Genomic DNA, 21,529 nt, shown 5'->3' with positions numbered 1-21,529 from the left:
TTTGTAGATTGAGAAGGGTTGTGAGTCCTGGGCTGAGAGAATGAAGTGGAGCAGGTCTACAGCAAGTGGTTTGTACATTGTGGTCATATTCCAGCTCCAGGTTCCTATCCATATCTTACTTGTTTGGATTGCCAATTGTCTACAAGTGTTTTGTTGGCATGTTTATGATAGAGGGAGGGTCACGGTATGGTTGGAATATGCATGCATGTGAATGTTGTAGGAGCTGGAAGTATGGTAGATCAGCCAGGATGCCTTAAGCTTCGTGAATCTGTGACCAAATGGGCAGGAAATGCAACAAAATGGAATTGAATTTCCACGGCCGTTCTGGCAGAGTCCCACTGGAGCACCAGTGGGAATCTGGCATTATGGCTTGGAAAGAAGCTGGGCCTTGATCTAAGCTGGGATTTGTTACTTTTCCTGGTAAGGCACAGAGCCTCTGCCTTTCCCTTACAGGACCTCTAGCATGAAGCAGGTGGGATCTCCCTATATTGGGAGTAGTCGCTTCCTCAGCCTCCATGGGATCTGTAGTATTTCTGGAGAGTTGTGCTCCCTCAGGTGAGCCATACCAGCCTCTAGAAAAGTACAAGTGGGAAGTAACTGTAAGTAATAGGGGTGGCACAATGGAACAGTGGTTAGCACTGCAACCTCACAGCTCCAGGGACCCGGGTTTGATTCTGGGTACTGCCTGTGTGGAGTTTGTAAGTTCTCCCTGTGACCGTGTGGGTTATCACTGGGTGCTCTGGTTTCGTCCCACGGCCAAAGACTTGCAGCTGATAGGTAAATTGGCCATTGTAAATTTCCCCTAGTGTAGGTAGGTGGTAGGGAATATGGGATTACTGTGGGGTTGGTATAAATGGGTGGTTGTTGGTCAGTACAGACATGGTGGGCCGAAGGGCCTGTTTCAGTGCTGTATCTCTAAAAAAAACGAAGAGACGGGTACAGGCCAAGGAAGTGCTTGGATATCTGAATAGTTGGAAAAAAGGAACTTTATATCAAACTGCATCTTGTAGCACATAGTAAGATTCTACCTTATTCTCCCATCTCCTATTGCTGTTTAGTGGAAACATCTATGCTGCGGGATCAGTTGAAGACACTCAACCACCACCTCTCTAGCCCACACCAAAACTGTCAGCCATTGAACCATCATCTAGTAATGGAGGAATTACAACCTCCATCAAATTAACATAATTAAGGGCAAATCCATCATTTTCAGCCACACCATGATCAGAGATCCATTGCTACGGTTTGCATCCTCCTCCAAGTATATACTTGTTCAGGTTGAACCAGACCATGGAACACCTTGGAATTTTGTTCAACCCTGAGCTGAGCTACAAACCCTGAAGACGAACTATCACCAAGACTGTCTTATTCCAGCTGAGCAACTATGTCTCTTCCTCTACCTGTGCCCCTCCACACTGACACTCATATTCATGTCTTTGTAATCTCAGGCCATATTTATTCCAATGGTCTCCTATCCTCCACAAACTCGCGCACATCCACAATGACTCCACCTTTATTCAGTTCTAAGTTTTGTTCACACATCACCCCCATTCTCACTGCTCTACATTGGCTCCTTGTTTCCTCCACTAACATCAACCCCCCCCCCCCCACCCCATCCCCCACACCCTCCCCCTCTCCCACTGCTGCTCCCCCTTCCTTTTATATATTTTCCAGTTTTATATCTTCCATCGTATTTTTGGTCTCATCATTTCACTCAACTATTGCTGGCAGAGCCTTGGCCACACTTTCTGGATTTGCCACTTCGAATCGCTTTTGTGCTCCACTTTGCTGACCCTCCTTTAAAACCCGGCTCAAAAACCATTTTCAGTACCAGGATTTCAGTCATCTCATCCCTCCATCCATGGCTTAGGCTTGTTTATTTCCATTTGTGAACCTCGTTGATATATTTTGTTACATTAAAAGTGCCACATAGGCAATGACCATCTCCAACAAGAGAGAATCTAACCATCTCCCCTTGACATTCAATGGCATTACCATCATTGAATCCCCCACTATCAACATCCTAGGGGTTATCATTGACCAGAAACTGAACTGGAATAGCCATATAAATACCGTGGCTACAAGAGCAGGTCAGAGGCTAGGAATCCTGCGGCGAGTAACTCACCTCCTGACTCCCCAAAGCCTGTCCACCATCTACAAGGCACAAGTCAGAAGTGTGATGGAATATGCTCCACTTGCCTGGATGGGTGCAGCTCCAACAACACTCAAGAAGCTCGACACCATCCAGGTCAATGCAGCCCGCTTGATTGGCACCCCATCTGCAAATATTCACTCCCTCCACCACCGACGCACAGTGGCAGCAGTGTGTACCATCTACAAGATGCACTGCAGCAATGCACCAAGGCTCCTTAGACAGCACCTTCCAAACCCACAACCTCTACCAACTGGAAGGACAAGGGCAGCAGATGCATGGAAACACCATCACCTGCAAGTTCCCCTCCAAGTCACACACCATCCTGACTTGGAACTATATCGCCGTTCCTTCACTGTTGCTGGGTCAAAATCCTGGAACTCCCTTCCTAACAGCACTGTGGGTGTACCTACCCCACATGGACTGCAGCGGTTCAAGAAGGCAGCTCACCACCATCTTCTCAAGGGCAATTAGGGATGGGCAATAAATGCTGGCCTGGCCAGCGATGCCCACCTCCCATGAATGAATGAAAAAAACCTTAAATGTAAATTATTGTTGTTGATGATGGCAAATATAGGACTTCAATTGTATAAAATGCTTTTCATTAAACATTCCAAGTGAGGGTCCTACCTCAAATAGAGTCCCAGGGACCTCCTTGATGAACTATTGGAAGATGGTATTTCTCAAAGAAAACAACACTCTCATTACAGAAAATATTGTTTATTAATTCAGAGTAACAGAACATCAAAATTAGTCAATTATACAGATTCCCTCCCTCTAAGGACACACAACATTACCCAAATCCAGAGAAATTAGATGTACGTTAGTGAGGGCCACAGCTTCGGTATCCTGAAGAGTTAAAACCCATGCAGTTTTCCCACCTCCCGCAAGAGGATAAGCAAATAGTTAGTGAAATTCTGATTGTCCAGTGTAACTTTGGCGAAAGAGATGCAGACAGCCCGGAAAAATTGAATAAATTCTGGAGAAAACCCTTGGTTTTTCATCCCCCAACCCTCATCACCAAGTCTTTATAAAGCGTATAAAGTGTAATCTGATTGTTTGATTAGTCCCATTAACCGCATGCTGCCTGTTCATTCCTACTGCAAGGACTTTATGCATATGTATAAGTTCTACCTTTGCATTTATTCTCTACAATGTAATTAATAATCCCAATGATCAAACACACAATAATTGTGACAACTATTACACTCCAAACAACGTCCGATATATTGTTGCCCTTTGAGTTTTCATTCAAAGGCAAAAAGACAGAAGCCTTGGCTACATTAGACATTTCAGATGACTGATTGATTGTATCATACGCACAGAGAGCAAAGTAGATAGTTGTCCCATTTTTCAGTTCTGTATTTTCAGGAACAATTGAAATTGTTTCCCTGGAGCCATAGGGTTGTGGATTCAAGTTGGTCAAGTTAACCAGTGCAGTTGTTGAGAAATTGTCTCGTAGCTGTAGGAGGTTGTCGCTCATTCTCATCTCATAGCGTGATGCTAAGAAAAGGAGAAGTGAAAAAGCTAAGATAATTGGCAAAAGAACTTGGGGGAAGATACAGAAAACATTTTCTGCTCAATGAGTTGTAATGATGTGGAATGCACTGTCTGAAAGGGTGGTAGAAACAGATTCAATAGTAACTTACGTAAAGGAATTGGATATAGACTTGGTAAGGAAAATTTTGCTGGGCTATGGGGAAAGTGTAGCAGAGAAAGACTAATTGAATAGCTCTTTCAAAGAGCCAGCACAGGCAGGGTTGTCCTCCTTCTGTGTTATAAGATTCTATTTGAGTGAAATGGGTCTACGCCAGCAGCGTGAAACAAGCTCATAGTGAATCGTAGCCGGCTCATAGCCAATGTTTCACCGCGCTTGATCTTCTTTCCAGTGAAGCTTACAGAACAATAGTTCAAACACGTCTTGGAAACTCATTACATCATCTGACTGTTGCCTTTATTTGGTTTGAAATTAAAAATCTTGACAATATTTTCCAAGTCAATGGAAAATCAAAACTGCTGAAAAATGGGCTGCCGATTTGCTCCAAGCCCATTTCGGACTGCTGGTGTCGACCAATTTCACTCCCTAGGATTCTGTGAAAGCCACTAAACCTATTCCTACTGCAATATTCCTTGGTCACTCTCTTCCTGTGGGTTGGCGTTTCTCTTCTGTGTGTGTAATGTATCTGCTGGTCATCAACATTCATCAACTGTCTGTTCATTAGAATTCTGCAAAGGAGGACCAAGGGATTGATTAAGGAAGGGGAAAATAGAGTACAAGAGCAAGCTTGCGGGGAAGATAAAAACTGACTGTAAAAGTTTCTATAGGTAGGTGAAGACAAATGTAGGTCCCTTGCAGTCAGAAACAGGGGAATTTATTATGGGGAATAAAGAAATGACTGACCAACTAAATGCATACTTTGGTTCTGACTTCACAAAGGAGGACACAAATATCATACCAGAAATGTTGGGGAACACAGGGCTTAGTGAGAGAGAGGAACTGAAAGAAATCAGTATTAGTAGAGAAATGCTGTTGGGGAAATTGATGGGATTGAAGGCCGATATGTCCCCAGGGCTTGATGGTATGCATCCCAGAGTACTTAAGGAAGTGGCCCTAGAAATAATGGATGCTTTGGTGGTGATCTTCCAAGATTCTATAGAGTCTGGAACAGTTCCTACAGATTGGAGGGTAGCTAATGTAACCCCACTATTTAAAAAGGGAGGTAGAGAGAAAGCAGGGAATTACAGACCAGTCAGCCCGACGTCGGTAGTGGGGAAAATTCTAGAGTCCATTATCAAAGATTTCATAGCAGAGCACTTAGAGAACAGTGGTAGAATCGGGCAGAGTCAGCATGGATTTACGAATTGGAAATCATGCTTGACAAATCTACTAGAATTCTTCAAGGATGTAAGTAGTAGAGTTGATAAGGGGGAGCCAGTGGATGTGGTTTATTTGGACTTTCAAAAGGCTTTTGACAAAGTCCCACATAAGAGATTAGCATGTAAAATTGGAGCACATGGGATTGGGGGTATTGTATTGCGTTCGGTAAAATATTGGTTGGCGAACAGGAAACAAAGAGTAGGGATAAAATGGGTCTTTTTCCAAATGGCAGGCAGTGACTAGTGGGGTACCGCAGGGATCGGTGCTAGGACCCCAGCTATTCACAATTAAATTAATGATTTAGATGAGGGAACTAAATGTAATATCTCCAAATTTGCAGATGACACAAAACTGGGTGGGAGGATGCTTTGTGAGGAGGGTGCAGAGAGGCTTCAGGGTGATTTGGACAAGTTGAGTGAGTGGGCAAATGCATGGCAGATGCAGTATAATGTGGATAAATGTGAGGTTATCCATTTTGGTAGCAAAAACAGGAAGGCAGATTATTATCTGAATGGCTATAAACTGAGAGAGGGAAATATGCAGTGAGACCTGGGTGTTCTCGTACACCAGTCGCCGAAGGTAAGCATGCAGGTGCAACAGGTGTATTGAGTCGGTTAGGATCATATTCGCTGGAGTTCAGAAGAGTGAGGGGGGATCTCATAGAAACCCATAAAGTTCTAACTGAATTTGACAGGGTAGATGCAGGAAGGATGTTCCCGTTGGTGGGGGAGTCCAGAACCAGGTGTCATAGTCTAAGGATATGGGGTAAACCTTTCAGGACTGAGATGAGGAGAAATTTCTTCACCCACAGATTGGTGAGCCTGTGGAATTCACTACCACAGAAAGCAGTTGAAACCAGAACATTGTATGTTTTCAAGAAGGAGCTAGATATAGCTCTTGGGTATAAAGGGTTCAAAGGATATGGGATGAAAGCGGGAACAGGCTACTGAGTTGGATGATCAGCCATGATCATAATGAATGGCAGAGCTGGCTCGAAGCACCGAATGGCCTGCTCCTGCTCCTATTTTCTATGTTTCACTGTTTCATTTCACTCCTAGAGAGAAAAATTCTTTATAAATAACTTGAATTCGGCAACAATTACCTGCTCCCTGATCATAATCATCTCCTGGTGCTGTCCATTCCAGCTCAACTTTATTTTTGACTATCGTTGCTTGACGGTCTCTGATTTTACATGGTGGAAAGTCAACAATGGGAGTTCCTGCCGGAACTGAAATTGCTCCTCCTGATTTGACCCTGCTGAAGTCTCCTAACTGAACCTCAACATCTTCATCAATGATTGGAGGTCTTGGTGGATTTGTGTGAATATTGCCTATATGAAAAGAAAGACATGAATCTCTTTGACCCAGACTACATATACTTGACTAGCACAACCCTTTAACAAACAGTCTTGATCTACAGGACTTGCCTGCAATTTCCCACATGGCAAGTTTCTGATCTTGGTTAAACAGTGTGGGGGCATTAGGAGCTCATCAGTTCCTCCCAGAGAGAGGTACAATCACACCACTGACTCACCCTGGGATCCACTTGTCATTGGGAAACAGCAGATAGAAGGCCTATCGGCCCATAGATTTGTTTTATTCTGACTTTTTCTCTCTGTTTCATCCTGACTTTCTGCATTTTATAAAACAAGAAGCTAAATACTGCAGATGCTGGATATCTGAAATTAAAAAAGAAAATGTTGGAAACACTCAGCAGGCCAATGTAAGAATGTAAAAAATAGGAGCAGGTGTTTGCCCCTTCAAGCCTGCTCCATCATTCACTAAGATCATGGCTGATCTTCTACCTCAACTCAACCATCCCTCACCATCCTCAAATCACTTGATTTTATTATTATTCAGAAGTCTATTGATCTTTGGCTTGATTAGACTCAATGACTGAGCATCCATAGATTTCTGGGGTAGAGAAATCGAAAGATTCACAATCCTTGGAGTGAAGAAGTTTCTTCTCTTTTCAGTCCTAAATGGCCAATACCTTACCTTAGTCTATGACTCCTAGTTTTAGATTCCCTGGCCAGAGGAAATATTCCCTCTAGCATCTACCTGTCAAAGAGCATGTCTGATGAAAGGTCTAAAATATTAACCCTATGTTTCTCTTTCCACGGATGCTGCCTGACCTGCGGAAAGTTTCCAGCATTATCTGCATTTATTTTTCCCTCTTGCTTTATCCTGAATTTCTTCTCTTTGTTTTATTTTCTTCTTATTCTGATTCTTCTTTCTCTCTCTCCTGGTTGATTTGTCCTTTCTATGTTTTGTTTTGTTCAGAGTATTTTACCTAGAAGTTTCATTCAGACTCTTCACTCTCTAGCTTTATTCTGAAATTTAATAATGATTAATATTCTGCTGTTTTGTCCCTCGTGTGAGTCAAATTCCTTATTAAAGGAACAGAACACGTCAACCTCCCAGATAGTTCCATGCAGCAAATGCAGGATGCTTTTATGGAACAAATTATTTTTATAGTACAGTAAATGATTAGATGGGATTGTAAGACATACTGATATTGATTATTAACTTTAAAGAACCTAACAACACATATTTGTTGCTATGAATTCTAAGATACTGCTGTCCACTATGGTTCAAAATTAGCTGAAATACATCAAGATCTTACAATGATGACTCTATCTAAGGATAATCACGTATAGATTATAAAATAGAATAAGATAGTTGGCATTATATCAGTAGTATCTTATATATTACTGTATGAGTCGTCACTAACTAAGTGGAATCTGACAAGATATTGATAGAAACGAAGTAAGTAGAGGCAATGGATAGGGTAAAACATTATTTTTTATTCGTTCCTGGGATGTGGGCATCTTTGGTTGGGCCAGCATTTATTGCCCATCCCTAATTGCCCTTGAGAAGGTGGTGGTGAGCTGCCTTCTTGAACCACTGCAGTCCCTGTGGGGTATGTACACCTACAGTGCTGTTAGGAAGGGAGTTCCAGGATTTTGACAGAGAAGGAACGGCAATATAGTACCAAGTCAGGATGGTGTGTGGCTTGGAGGGGAACTTGCAGGTGGTGGTGTTCCTATGCAAAAATTGAGAGGGGGAGGTACTAAAAAGGCTGGCTATGCTTAGGGTAGGTAAGTCATCTGGTCCGGAAGGTTTGCATCCAGATTGCTAAAGGAAGTGGGGATGGAGAGAGTTGAAGGGTTTGCCATAATCTTCCAATCTTCCCTGGATACGGGGTGAAGTGCCAAAAGATTGGAGAGTGGCAAATGTGACACCCTTATTCAAGAAGGGTGTAAGGACAGTCCCAGTAACTGCTGGCCAGTTAGTTTAACATCAGTGGTGGGTAAGGTTTTAGAAACAATAATCAGGGAAAAAAATCAACAAACACTTGGAGAGGTTTGAGTTTATTAAGGATAACCAACACAGATTTGCAAAAGGCAGATCATACCTGACTAATCTAATTGAATTTTTTGATAAAGTGACAGAGAAGGTTGATGAAGAGAATGTGACAGATGTTATTTATATGGATTTTTTGAAAGAGTTTGATAAGGTACCACATAAAAGGCTGGTTAACAAAATTGAGGCTCATGGAATAGGAGGATCAGCGTTCAACTGGATAAAAAATTAGCTCAGGGCAGAAAACAGTGAGTCGTGGTAAATGGTTGTTTTTCAGTCTGCAGGATTGTAGGCAGTGGTGTTCCCCAAGGGTCAGTTCTAGGACCACTGTTTTTTTGCTACATATAAATGAATTGGATCTTGGAATATAAAGTAGAATCTCAAAATTTGCCAATAATGCCAAACTTGGAGGTGTGGCAAACAGTGAGGATGATATGAAGCACCTGCAACAGGGCACCGATAGGCTAGCAGAATGGACAGACAGATGCCAGATGGAATTTAATACTGACAAATATGAGGTGATGCATTTTTGTAGAAGGAATAGGGTGAGGCAATATATACGAATGGCACAGTTCTTAAGACTGTGCTGCAACAGAGGGACTTAGGGATACATGTGCATCGATTTTTGAAAGTGGCAGGACATATTGATAGAGTGGTTGGTAAAGCATATAGGATCTCGGGCTTCATGAATAGAGGCATTGAGTACAAAAGCAGAGACATTGTGCTGAACCTTTATAAAGCACTGGTTAGGCTCCAACTGGAGTATTGCGCCAGTTCTGGTCACCACATTTTAGGAAGGATGTGAGGGTACTTGAGAGGGTGCAGATGAGATTTACCAGGATGGTTCCAGGGATGGGGGATTTTAGTCACGAGGTTAGGTTGAAAATACTGTGTGTACAAGATTATGACAAGTTTAGATAAGTTGATAAGTTAAAACTGATGCCATGAACTAATGGTACAGGGACTAGGGGACACAGCTTGAAGGTTTTGGGCAAGAGTTACAGGTGAATGTGAAGAAAACCTTTTTTACGCAGTGGGTGGTAATGACCTGGAACTCACTAACTACAAGGGTAGTGGAAGCAGAGACAATCACTGACTTCAAAAGGAAATTGGATGGGCACTTGACAGAAATAAACTTGCTGGGGTACAGGGATCAAGTGGAGGAGTGGGGCTCACTCAATAGCTTTGTGGAGATCTGCCATGGTCTCAATGGGCTGAATGGGCACCTTCTTTGCCATAAATTCCTCTATATTGAATTTTATAATATTGACTTCGAGTTGTTAAGTTAAAACACACTTCAGAAAGACATACAGCTGCAGCAGATAATCTTATATCACAGGAAGGGGCAGTGTTGAGAAGGAATTTGCTACAGTGTAGTTATGGGAATATGTTTATTTTGCAAATAACGATTGGACAAGACAAGTTTTCAATGACATACACAGAAAATGGTAGTAGCTAACAGCTGCATAAAACCCAATGGAAGAAACCTCAAAAAGTGCACTTTTGTATGAAGAGAATATGTTTAAGAAGCTTGTGATGTTAGTTGGCATTGGAGAGGTTGAATGGACGCAGATTCCTATCAGAAAGGAACACACATCAGAGAGATCCTCCCCCCCACCCCCCAGCCCTTTCTAATACCACTAATTAGCTTACCACTTGATAGGGGCTGTAAGCACTGATATGTCCCTGTACTTTATTATGCAAAAGTTTAAGCATTGTGTAAATGATCTTTGCAGTTGCAGGTAAGAACCCAGACAGATAACACTCGATACATATAGAGAGCTTATACCCTGGTATAAAATCATACACTACTGCGATGGCATCTCTGCATGTTCTTCTTTGCCATTGCCATTGCCAAATATTTATTACCATTTTCCGTGTATCCTGGTATGTAAAAGCTTTGTCCTCCTGTCCGGATTGCCTTCTTTGTAGTCCCTTCCTTTCCCTGGACACGCACTTTAAAGTTGTATCTTCCATTTCCAGAATACTTGTGAAAATACTTTGTGTAAATACCATCATTTCTGACAGCATCAGCATCTAAAGGTTAGAAAGGGTAAAAAGCTGTAGACTGAGAGGAGCATGGAATATTAATACTGTACCAAGGTTAGCACTTATTAAATCCGACAAAATGTTCCTACTCTCACCACACAAGTATTTATTGATTACAAATGCAAAATAAAATGTAAAGGGAAGATTTAATTCTAAATCTTAATATGCTTTCATTGTTATATCAGTTGCTATAAATGTAATGTATTGATTTGGAACACATTTTTGCATGACTTACAGATGTAAATAAAGGTTATTGGGATGAAAATTAGTTTGTAACACTTTTCAGTTATAGTGGTCATGATTCGTGACCTGCTTGTGCCAAGTCCGGTGGAGGTAGGCAACACGTAAATTTTGTGTTGCTACCTCATCGACATGCTTACAGCATAGGGCCGAGTGTCTGTCACACTGCTGGGTTGTCTCTGTATTCAGCAGGGTACTGAGTGGCACTGGCTGAGAATACATGCTACAACCAGCCTTCTGTTCTGAAAGGCAGTCTGTCCCTCTGAATTATGGGAAGCTGCTGCTGAATACTATTCTGCAATTCTAAACAAAGAGATTGGAACACCAGGGCAGAGAGAAGGCTCCAGTGTCATGGATGCAGCACAGAGGTCCTTAGTGGTGGAGATGGACAGCAGGAGAGATGCCATGTTCCATAGTGGGTCTAATTTTGGAAAATAGACTTTACAGTAGCCAGTTGGGCCATGTGATATCATGATATCATGCCTTCAGCAGCTTCTGACACACACAGGGGACTCCTGCGCGAATGCCATTCTCAAGATGGTACAACGCACGGGCCACCCTGGAAGCAACTGGCTGTGTAGTGCCCATTCCCAGGAGGGTGCTAAACTTCAGTAGCGCCACAAACTTTTTGTTTAGTTCTTCCATACCAGGTTGGCATAGAGGTAATGCCACTGGGCTAGTAATCCAGAGGCCCAGACTAATGCCCAGGGGAAGCAGGTTCAAATCCCACCATGGCAGCTGGTGGAATTCAAATTCAATAAATTAATTTAGAAATCTGAAATTGAAAGCGAGTGTCGGTCATGGTGCCATGAAACTATCATTGATTGTTGCGAAAACCCATCTGGTTCATCAATGTCCTTTCAGGAAGGAAATCTGCTGTCCCTGACCTGGTCTGGCCTATATGTGACTCCAGGCCCCCTGAAATGGCCTATCAGCCACTCAGTTGTCAAAGGCCATTAGGGATGGAGAACAAATGCCGGTCTTGCCAGTGACACCCACATCCATGAAAGAATTTTTTTAAACTCACATTTGTCACATCTAAGTGATTCACCTCAGAGGTCTCATGAGTATTTAAGGCAAATAGATCATGATCAACTCAAATCATCATTGCCTGTTAACTTAAATATCCCATTTACTAAAGGCAATCAAAAACCATTTCTGTTCCCTGAATTGATTGGAAAGCTCCCTACCAGCAATGGACAAACACCATAAAATCAACCAAATTACAAACCAATTAAATTCTTCATACTGCTTTTGACTAACATTGACTCCAGTAACTATAACAATAACCTTTAAAATATAAATAGAGCAAATCACACTATTATAAAAAAAAGTTTAGTACCCCTTCCCCACCACCAATCTTCGAGGCAGTCCTTGACCCGTGGGTGGGTCCACTTTGACCAGTTAGGAGGAAGGGTAGAATTGAAAGGGAGGAGGTATTAGCGGTATTAGCAGGCTTAAAAATGGATAAATGCCCAGATGAAATGTATCCCAGGCTGTTATGTTAGGCAAAGGAGGAGATAGCAGGGGCTCTGACACAAATTTTCAAATCCTCTCTGGCCACAGGAGAGGTGCCAGAGAACTGGAGGACAGTGAATGTGGTACCATTATTCAAGAAAGGTAGCAGGGATAAACCAGGTAATTACAGGCCAGTGAGTCTAACATCAGTGGTAGGGAAACTATTGGAAAAGATTCTGAGGGACAGGAATAATCGCCACTTGGAGAGGCAGGGATTAATCAAGGATAGTCAACATGCCTTTGTCAGGGGGAGATCATGTCTAACAAATTTGACTGACTTTTTCAAGGAGGTGACTAGATGTGTAAATGAAGGTAAAGTAGTTGATGTAGTCTACATGGACTTCAGTAAGGCTTTTGATAAGGTCCCGCATGGGAGATTGGTTCAGAAGGTAACAGCCCATGGGATCCAGGACAATTTGGCAAATTGGATCCAAAATTGGCTTTGTGGCAGGAGGCAGAGGGTGATGGTTGAGGGTTGTTTTTGCGATTGGAAGCCTGTGACCAGTGGTTTACCGCAGGTCGTGTATATTAATGATTTAGATGTGAATATAGGAGGTATGATCAGTAAGTTCACAGATGACACAAAAATTGGTGGTGTTATAAATAGTGAGGAGGAAAGCCTTAGATTATAGGACGATATAGATGGGCTGGTAAGATGGGCAGAGAAGTGGCAAATGTAATTTAATCCTGAAAAGTGTGAGGTTATGCATTTTGCAGAGACTAACAAGGCAAGGGAATATACAATGAATGGTAGGACCCTAGGAAGTACAGAGGGTCAGAGGGACCTTGGTGTAGTTGTCCACAGATCACTGAAGTCAGCAGCACAAGTAGATAAGGTAGTTAGGAAAGCATATGGGATACGTGCCTTTTTTCGCCGCGGCATAGAATTTAAGAGCAGTGAGGTTATGATGGAGCTGTATAAAACACTAGTTAGGCCACAGCTGGAATACTGTGTACAGTTCTGGTCACCACACTGTAGAAGGGATGTGATTACACTGGAGAGGGTGCAGAGGAGATTCACCAGGATGTTGCCTGGGCTGGAGCATTTCAGCTATGAAGAGAGACTGGATAGGCTAGGGTTGCTTTTCTTAGAGCAGAGAAGGCTGAGGAGGGACCTTATTGAGGTATATAAAATTATGAGGGGCATAGATAGGATAGATAGGAAGAAGTATTTTCTATTAGTGGAGGTATCCTTAACCAGGGGCATAGATTTAAGGTAAGGGGCAGGAGGTTTAGAGGGGATTTGAAGAAAAATGTTTTCACCCAGAGGGTGGTTGGAATCTGGAACGCACTGCCTGAAGGGGTGGTAGAGACAGGAACACTCACATCATTTAAGAAGTATTTACAGGAGCACTTGAAACACCATAGCATACAAGGCTACGGACCAAGTGCTGGAAAATGGGATTAGAATAGATAGATTCTTGATGGCCAGCACGGACACGATGGGCTGAAAGGCCTGTTTCTGTGTTGTATATCTCCATGACTCTATATGCCTAGTGAGAGCAGATGTACCTTTGCATCAGGTCCTGACTCCAAGCTGGGGCCCAGGAATTTCTAATATAGGGAGTCTCCATCCTTCGACCCTACCTCATTCCTTAAGTTGATGCTTTGTTAGAGTTACGGGGAGGCTCCACTGCCACAAGACCATCTCAGAAAATTTTGCCTCATGGCTGGGGATTGCTGGTTCTGAACCCTGATGGATGTTGCAAATGTTTAGGCAGAATCCTGCCTAATTTCCATCAGGAATCTGTTGGCAGTCCCATTGTGTATCAAATGGATATAATGAGCCTGTCCTGAAAAAACCATGAGTCCTAAACATTTGGAAAACTATGTACCAGAGAAAATCCATTTCTAATATATTAAATATTCTGCTCTTCAGTTGTCACACTTTGAAAGTGCCCACACTGCAATGAAATCTATTTTTTGATTTAGTAAGATTGTCCATAAAATGAATATTTATCCTGATTGGATTTTGAAACAATAAAAATACTGAATTATCACTTATTTCACCAGATCTCTTTCAAAACTGCATCATATCCTATATCTCACTATAAGAAACTTCGTAGGAGTTCCACTTCTGTCGTCTCAATTTCAATGATTTGGAGAAGTGAATCATGAATATAAACTTCTTGTACCTAATCTCCATTTTTTTTTGTATGTGTTTATTTTATTACATCTTAGTTTGTTCAGTTTGCTTACCCACTGTTTTTTTCATGTTTGTACTTTCTGCTGTTCAATTTGCAGTCCGTTAACACCTTATCTGTACCAATGCTTTGTCTTTCAACACGCCATTAACATCTTGTTTGCATTTGCTCCATGACCTTCTGGTCAGCTATTCTGTGACCTTGTCCTATCTATACCTTCTCCTTTGTTATATCTTGCCCCATCCCTGCTTTACTTGCTTATAACCTTTGACATTTCTAATATTTGCCAGTTCTGAAGAAAGGTCATTGACCTGAAACGTTAACTCTGCTTCTCTCTCCACAGATGCTGCCAGACCTGCTGAGTATTTCCAGTATTTCTTGTTTTTATCTCTAATTTTATTGGATCAGTAATAAAAAATGCAAAGACCTGCCAAAGCCAACCCATCTCATATATGCTTTCTTAATTTCTCTGGAATACTTTTTATGGAAAGGCAGCTAAAATTGGATATATCCATATTTCTGATACTTTTACAATGTAAGTATACTTTCTATTTCAGGGTCATGTTATGTATCCTACCTAGGCCACCATCAGCAAGGTTCTCTTCAACTGGAGGGCCAGTGGGACGTTCAATAATAGCTGTCACATTCGCAAACAAAACTGGTAAAAATCCCTGACTGACTTCAGCATAGATTATCCTTCCACCAGATGAATCCTTTTCGCTGATCTGCACATTGACTGTGAGTGGGGGAACTTTCTCATCTGCTGCTCGGGATGTTACCGTGATGGTAATAACCTGTTCGGTTCCAGTATTCAGGATACTGTACTTCCAATGTCCTGTCTGGGAAACAAATATTCAGTGTTAATTGTAAGACAGATGGGAGCTCCCTCAATGTTTCAATGGGCTTTTAAAAATTCTTTTTTGGCGTATCAGTGGGAATTTATTCTCCATCTCTAGATGCCCTTGAGACGGTGGAGTTGAGCAACATTTTGAACCACTGCAGTCCACAGTATTCCACAGTGCTGCTAGGGATAGGAGTCCAGGATTTTGACCCAGTTGCTATTGTTAAAAGGTAAAGATATCTTGGATTTGACAAATCGATGCTGTAACTTGACTGAATTTAAGGTACCTTGAGAGGCTGAGGTCTGTGTTGCTGGGCAATTTGTGTAAAATGGAATTGCTGCGATTTCAGGTGACGCCTGTTCATCTAAATATGGTTATTTGAGTAAGAAAACAACATTGTCTCTGGCAAGCTGCGAAGTCAAGCTGGTAAGAACTAGGGCAATGGTATCAGACTAAAAAAACCACAAGGTTATGATTGGACACAGATATCCCAATCATATCAGAGTCGGAAAACATTCGGCCAAAAGAGAATTATTGACAATTATCAATGTGATTTGAGACATGTACGTATTGTGGGGACCTGCCATGTTTTGGGATATTAATAGCAATCTGAGCTCACTCAGGGCTGCTGCAGTGAGATGGTGACTTGATTGGTCACACAGAAAGAAGAACCTACTAGTCACCGCTGAACTGATCACACTTTGATGTTAATACATATGTATGTAGAAAGTGAAGAAACAGTGTCCTTGAAATCTTTGTCCCGAGATGTCTGTGCCACCACCGGTCCGAACTCTAAGTGCTGTAAGCTGAGGTAAAAGTAATCTTTCACCATGAAGGAACGATGGTATCTGTCCAATTCAACAGGGGACATGCAGCTGAAGAGGTTCCTGTTGCTGTTCGGTTTTGGAGGAGGTGTCATTGTGGCCTTGGTGAGTTGCTGTAGTGTTTCCTGTGATTGTTTAATACAGTCCAGGAAAGTCCCAAATTCGATTGCTGATTTGTGCCTACGGAGTTGATATGAGCTAATGGAGCTAAGATAAAGATCAGCCATGATCTAATTGAATGACAGAACAGGTTCAAGGGGCTGACTGTCCGACTCTTGTTCATATACTATTGAGGCACCATTACGAGAAATGTGTGTGTTTGAAAGTCAGGTGAACTCAGACTGTTCAACTGTGATGCTTTCCATGGGTTAAATCCCAAGGCTGTCATTCAGATTGAATAAATGTTTCCTAGTAACCAGATTTCTCACCAATACATTGGAAGCTGTACCATGCAGAAGTGATAAATTTCACATTGTGGGAATAGCCAGGAAAATAAAACAATTTGATTCATTCCATTTGGACAGTGTTGTCACACTTACAAGAAGTGCGACCTTGAAAAATTACAGACTAAAACTGAAAAATTTTACAAAAATTGACTTTGCCTTTTTCAGATAATGGACAATGTTGCAAAAGATGACCGTATGTGCATTTGAATATTGCCACAATGTCTGTTTAGAACAAAGAATACCTTCAAAGCTAAGAGGTGACAATTGCTCTAATCCTAAACCATCCTGAAACATTCCTGAATTGAATGGGTTCTACTGAAACAAAGAAGGTCTGAAGTGAAAACATCAAAGCTGGATCATTCGCATCATGGGCCATTGTGTAATCACCATGGGGGAGAGACCAAAGTGTCTGCTACCAGAAGATGAAGTGACAAACATTTTACCTTAAAAAAGGCAGCCCTCGAAGAGAGAGATACACAGCAAGAAGCATCACCAAACAGCTTATCCGGCTAAGGGCTGAGAAAATCCAGCAAGCCATAAGTAAGGCACACTGCTGTAAAATACTACATCTTTACTTATACAGCAGTGAAGTAGAAGTGATCCGCTATCTTCAACTGAACTTTCAATCAAGAGAGAAACTGACAAACACCTTAGGCCAGCAACCAACAAGAACTTGACTTCAGAGAGAATTCAACAGGTTTACCATGACCCCTGAAACCTACCCCACTTAAAACCATTTACCCCTTTTCCTCTCTGTCTCTTCTTGTGTGTGTGTGTGATTTTGTGTGAGTGTGAATGTGTGAGTGGATGAGGTTGCGACAATTTCGGGTTAAGGTATGTTGCTCAACTTATAATTAATCTTCTGTTTTAAACCTACAAGAAAACTTGTCACTGTCTAGTTATTTGACAAATAAAACACAAAGGGATTAAACCCTAATAACAAAGAATGCTTGCTGCGGTCAGGTGGGAGTTGAACAGTGGGAACCAACTACACCCCTCACCACGTGGTTGTAACAGTATACTCAACTGGTCAATGACAGACAGCATATGAAAGACTGTTGTATAGAATGGGGTCTTGTCTAAATAGAGGATGGATGGCACTTAGATAATACTTCCAGTAAAAAGGTGCAATTGATAGGTAATAGACTGCAAAACATAAAGAATTGAAGGAGGTATTTTGATCCATACCTGTGCGGTGCCTTTAATCTTAAGACGGACTGTATGTACAGTTTCATCTATATAAAAGTCAGCATTGTTGTACATCTTTCCACTGGGCTCTTTTACAAACACATCTGGTGTCTGTGTCTCCCATGTAACTACAAAAAATGTGTCGTTCCCAATAGTCTTATCGATAGAAACTGTACCATTCAGCCAACTGCCATCATAAATCCTCGTTCCAGAACTTTCAAGCTGGGACCAAACAAATAGAATTATTCTACTTTACTGCGAAGCCTGTGGTTGGCACAAGAATAATTGGAAAGTAATTTCTCTGAAGGGTAATCAAACCTGAATTGACTGTTGACTAATGTCCCCATTTCCTGATACTAATCCAGTGAAGGCATCAATTATTCCACTCGCATCCACGTTATCAGTGGCTGCAAACTGTAAACCCCCTAAAGAATGAAGATGAAAAAATATTATAAACACAGAAAAACCCATGGCCAATGCCAATTAAGTACTAGATTAAGAAATGGGCATCATGGATTTCTGCAATGTGACAAAAACTGCCCAATGAAAAACAATTGGGAATAAACTATTAAACACATTAGCCCTGATTTTGACCCTATGTGTGAGGATAAGATGGGTAGGGGGGGGGGGGTGGGTGGGTTAAAATGGCAGTGTTACCCACTATGTTCCTGGCCCTTTCACACTCACAGGAAGCTTGAGGACTCACATGTGACAGGCCAGTAATATGGACATGTATAATATTTTTTATTAAAGCATTATTCTATCTTGTTTGACATGCTTCTGATAAATTAAATAATACACTGGGTCCAGTTTCCTTCTTGTTAGCTGTTTTTATAGCTAAAACGGTGCCGCATCAGGACCAAAATTGGAAAAAGGCCCCACCAGCTTCTCATTGGAGTCCGTCCAATAATCGAAATTGTCATGATCCTGTCTTTTTTCTTCCCTCCGGGAAATATGTGGTATGTCTTTAAGATAGCAAAGGATCAGTACTGCTTTAAGAACCAGCAAGCTTCAGGAGTTGGAGAAAATGCATTTTGGTTGCCGTTCAATACAACCATTTGGAGACTGAAATTCAAAGGGTGAGTTCTCCTTACCTTGGATACAGCCACCTGGACTGAGTATCAAGCAATACATTTGTTACAATTCAATTTTGAACTGGCTTTTTAGTTGAAGACAGTTTATTCTAACAGAACACAGACAGACAGCTGGTGTTAGCACCTGAAAGAAGAGCTCTCAGACATTTAAACTGAAGGAAGAGAATTTAGACTATTTAGTTATTATTATCTCTCAAAATTTTAAAAAGGTCAAGCCAAAACTGAGATCTCTGATAATTTAAACTGAAGGAAAGGAACATAGCCTGTGACAATCTTTTATCCCTCAAAAACTCTAAAGTCAGATTGATTCATTTAAAAAGTGTTTGTAAGTCGTTAATTGTTGAAATTCGCTGAAGAAGGAAAGCATCACTTACTGCTGGAATTAGACTACGGACTACTGTGGGAGAACCTTTTTTCCCCATTGGATGCCTATGAGGACTTGAAGCAACATTGAACTGTAAATTTGCAAGGACTCTAATTTTTTTCTATTTAAAATGTTGTTTATATCTTTATAGTGTTTAAGAATTTAGTTTTTTAATTAAACAGTTAATTTGTTGATTTAAAGACACCTGGTTTGGTTAGCTGCATTCAGGGGTTAATAGATGGTACAATTTGGCTGGGTCTTTCTTTAATTTGGAAAGAACAAAAATGATATGGCAGGCAATCTGTGGAGGGACGGGATTGAATTAACAGTGCGTTTCTCCCACCACAATCAGAATCGTATATTTTGATTGGGGGCTTTGACTGGAGCGGTCGGCCATAACATATTAATTAGGGGCTCGTCCAGGAGTTGAATAACATATTAAGTGGGATCGCTCGAGATTTGAATCATATATTAATTGGGTTTCTGGATTTGAATCATATTTTAATTGGAGGCTCGCTCGCAGTTGAATCATATTTAATTCGGTGGCTTGCGTCTGGGATCATAGCAATTGGAAACTCGATTGTTGGGATCTAAATCTAACACCAATTACAGAGAAATTAAAAGAACCAGGTCTTTTGTATAATAAGATACAGTCTATACCATTGTTATGGTATTAGTGGTTGTAGCAGAGTTTTTGGGAAAGCAGAATGTTTCCCTGAGTGACTAGATAACTTTAACTAAGAACAAATTAAAAGAATTGGCAGTGAAATTTGAGTTGGAATTGAAATCAGGTGCCAAAAAAGCAGAGATAATTGGTATAATAGCCAAACATCTGGAATTAGTAAAAGAAGATGATGATGATGATGATAAAGATGATGGGCAATGCGAGGAACAAGAAAAAGAATACGAGATACATGAATGTAGTAGGTCCGAGAGTGATGCAGTGGTATTGGCAGGATACAGTTAGAAATTAAAAAACTTGAGGCAGAAAAAGAATTAAGAAAACTTGAACTTCAGAGAGAGAGTGAAAGAGAAGAGAGGGAATTTAGGCAAAAAGAGATGGAACTAAGATGAAGGGATACTCTTAAATCCAAGGAAAATTCGGGTAAGGAAGAATCTGAATTTAGATCAGCGAGAAGTTATTTAAATTTATACAGGCTCTTCCTAAGTCCGAGGAAAGGGATGTAGAGGCATTTTTCATATCTCTTGAAAAAATAGCCAAACAGATGAATTGGCCGAAAGAAAGCTGGACATTGCTTATTCAGGGTAGGCTGGTAGGAAGAGCTCATGAAGCTTATGCCATGCTTTTTGAAAAGGCTTCTGCAGATTATGAGATGGCAAAAAGGCTATCCTCGCTGCATATGAGTTAGTCCCTGAAGCTTACCGTCAGAAGTTTAGGAATTTACGAAGATTGACTGAGCAGACAAATTTAGAATTTGAGAGGGTGAAGAAAATGAATTTAGACCGTTGGATACGAGCATTAAAGATAGAAACCACATATGAGAACCTTCGAGAATTGATTCACTTAGAAGCTTTTAAAAACTCCATTCCTTCAGTAGTGAGAACTCATATAGATAGTTTTGAAAGCTAGGCAAGCAGCAGAGATTGCTGATGATTTTGAGCTTGTGAATAAGCCAACCTATTTTGTCCATCACCCCCATAAACCCAAGAAGGATAGAAAGTGAGAGAGTGAAAGGAAGGCTGGGGACAAGAAGTAACTGCTGGGAATGCCCCAGGATCATCTCTTCAGGTCAGAAAGGAAGGTGCTGAGGGTAGATGTGAGGTTCGCAAGCCAAAGTGTTATCATTGCAACAAAATGGGTCATCTTCATTCAGAGTGCTGGAAATTGCGAGGTAAACCCATAGGACTTGTTAGGGTCTGCAAAGTTAGTGCAGAGACTTCTGACTGAGAGTATAGCAGACCAGGCTATAGCTTTAACGACAGCTGTGAATGTGAATCCAGATAATAAATCTAAAAGAAGTGTAGAGGTTAAGAATAAAATACCTGAGAGTTATAATGATTTTTTTTTATCAAAGGGGTAAGTAACTCCGTATCCTGTAAGTGAGGCAGGAAAACCTATCATCATGCTCAGGGATACAGGAGCAACCCAAACACTCTTGCTGGGGAAAGATATGAGGTTTCCACCAGAGAGCACCTTGAATTCTAAAGTTTTAGGAAATGGAATTGGCGGGGAGTATATACCTGTACCTTTGCATAAAGTATGCCTAGAGAGTGACTTAATATCTGGGATAGCAATTGTAGGTGTTGTCCACAGTTTACCAGTAAAGGGAATTGATCTACTCCTAGGAAATGATCTGTCTGGATCAAAAGTATCAGTTTCTCCATGTGAAATTAAGGAGACAGAGCAATTACAGGAACAAGTTCCAGGAATATTTCCTGCATGTGTAGTTATCCGAGCAATGGC

At 41.3% G+C, this 21,529-nt stretch overlaps 1 protein-coding gene across 1 annotated transcript in view; it reads right to left on the bottom strand.

Moving 5' to 3' along the window:
- Nucleotides 1–253: 253 nt before the first annotated feature.
- Nucleotides 254–21,529, bottom strand: part of LOC137373183 (calcium-activated chloride channel regulator 1-like) — a 59,137-nt gene continuing 37,861 nt past the window's right edge. The window contains 8 exon segments of the mRNA XM_068038039.1: nt 254–597; nt 2,950–3,033; nt 3,287–3,655; nt 6,133–6,360; nt 10,265–10,432; nt 14,924–15,185; nt 17,647–17,868; nt 17,965–18,071. Of these exon segments, the coding sequence (XP_067894140.1) occupies nt 254–597; nt 2,950–3,033; nt 3,287–3,655; nt 6,133–6,360; nt 10,265–10,432; nt 14,924–15,185; nt 17,647–17,868; nt 17,965–18,071 (1,784 nt within the window).

This window comes from Heterodontus francisci, chromosome 8 (assembly GCF_036365525.1).
Source record: "Heterodontus francisci isolate sHetFra1 chromosome 8, sHetFra1.hap1, whole genome shotgun sequence".
Taxonomy (NCBI): domain Eukaryota; kingdom Metazoa; phylum Chordata; class Chondrichthyes; order Heterodontiformes; family Heterodontidae; genus Heterodontus; species Heterodontus francisci.
This window is presented reverse-complemented; position numbering and strand designations above follow the sequence as displayed.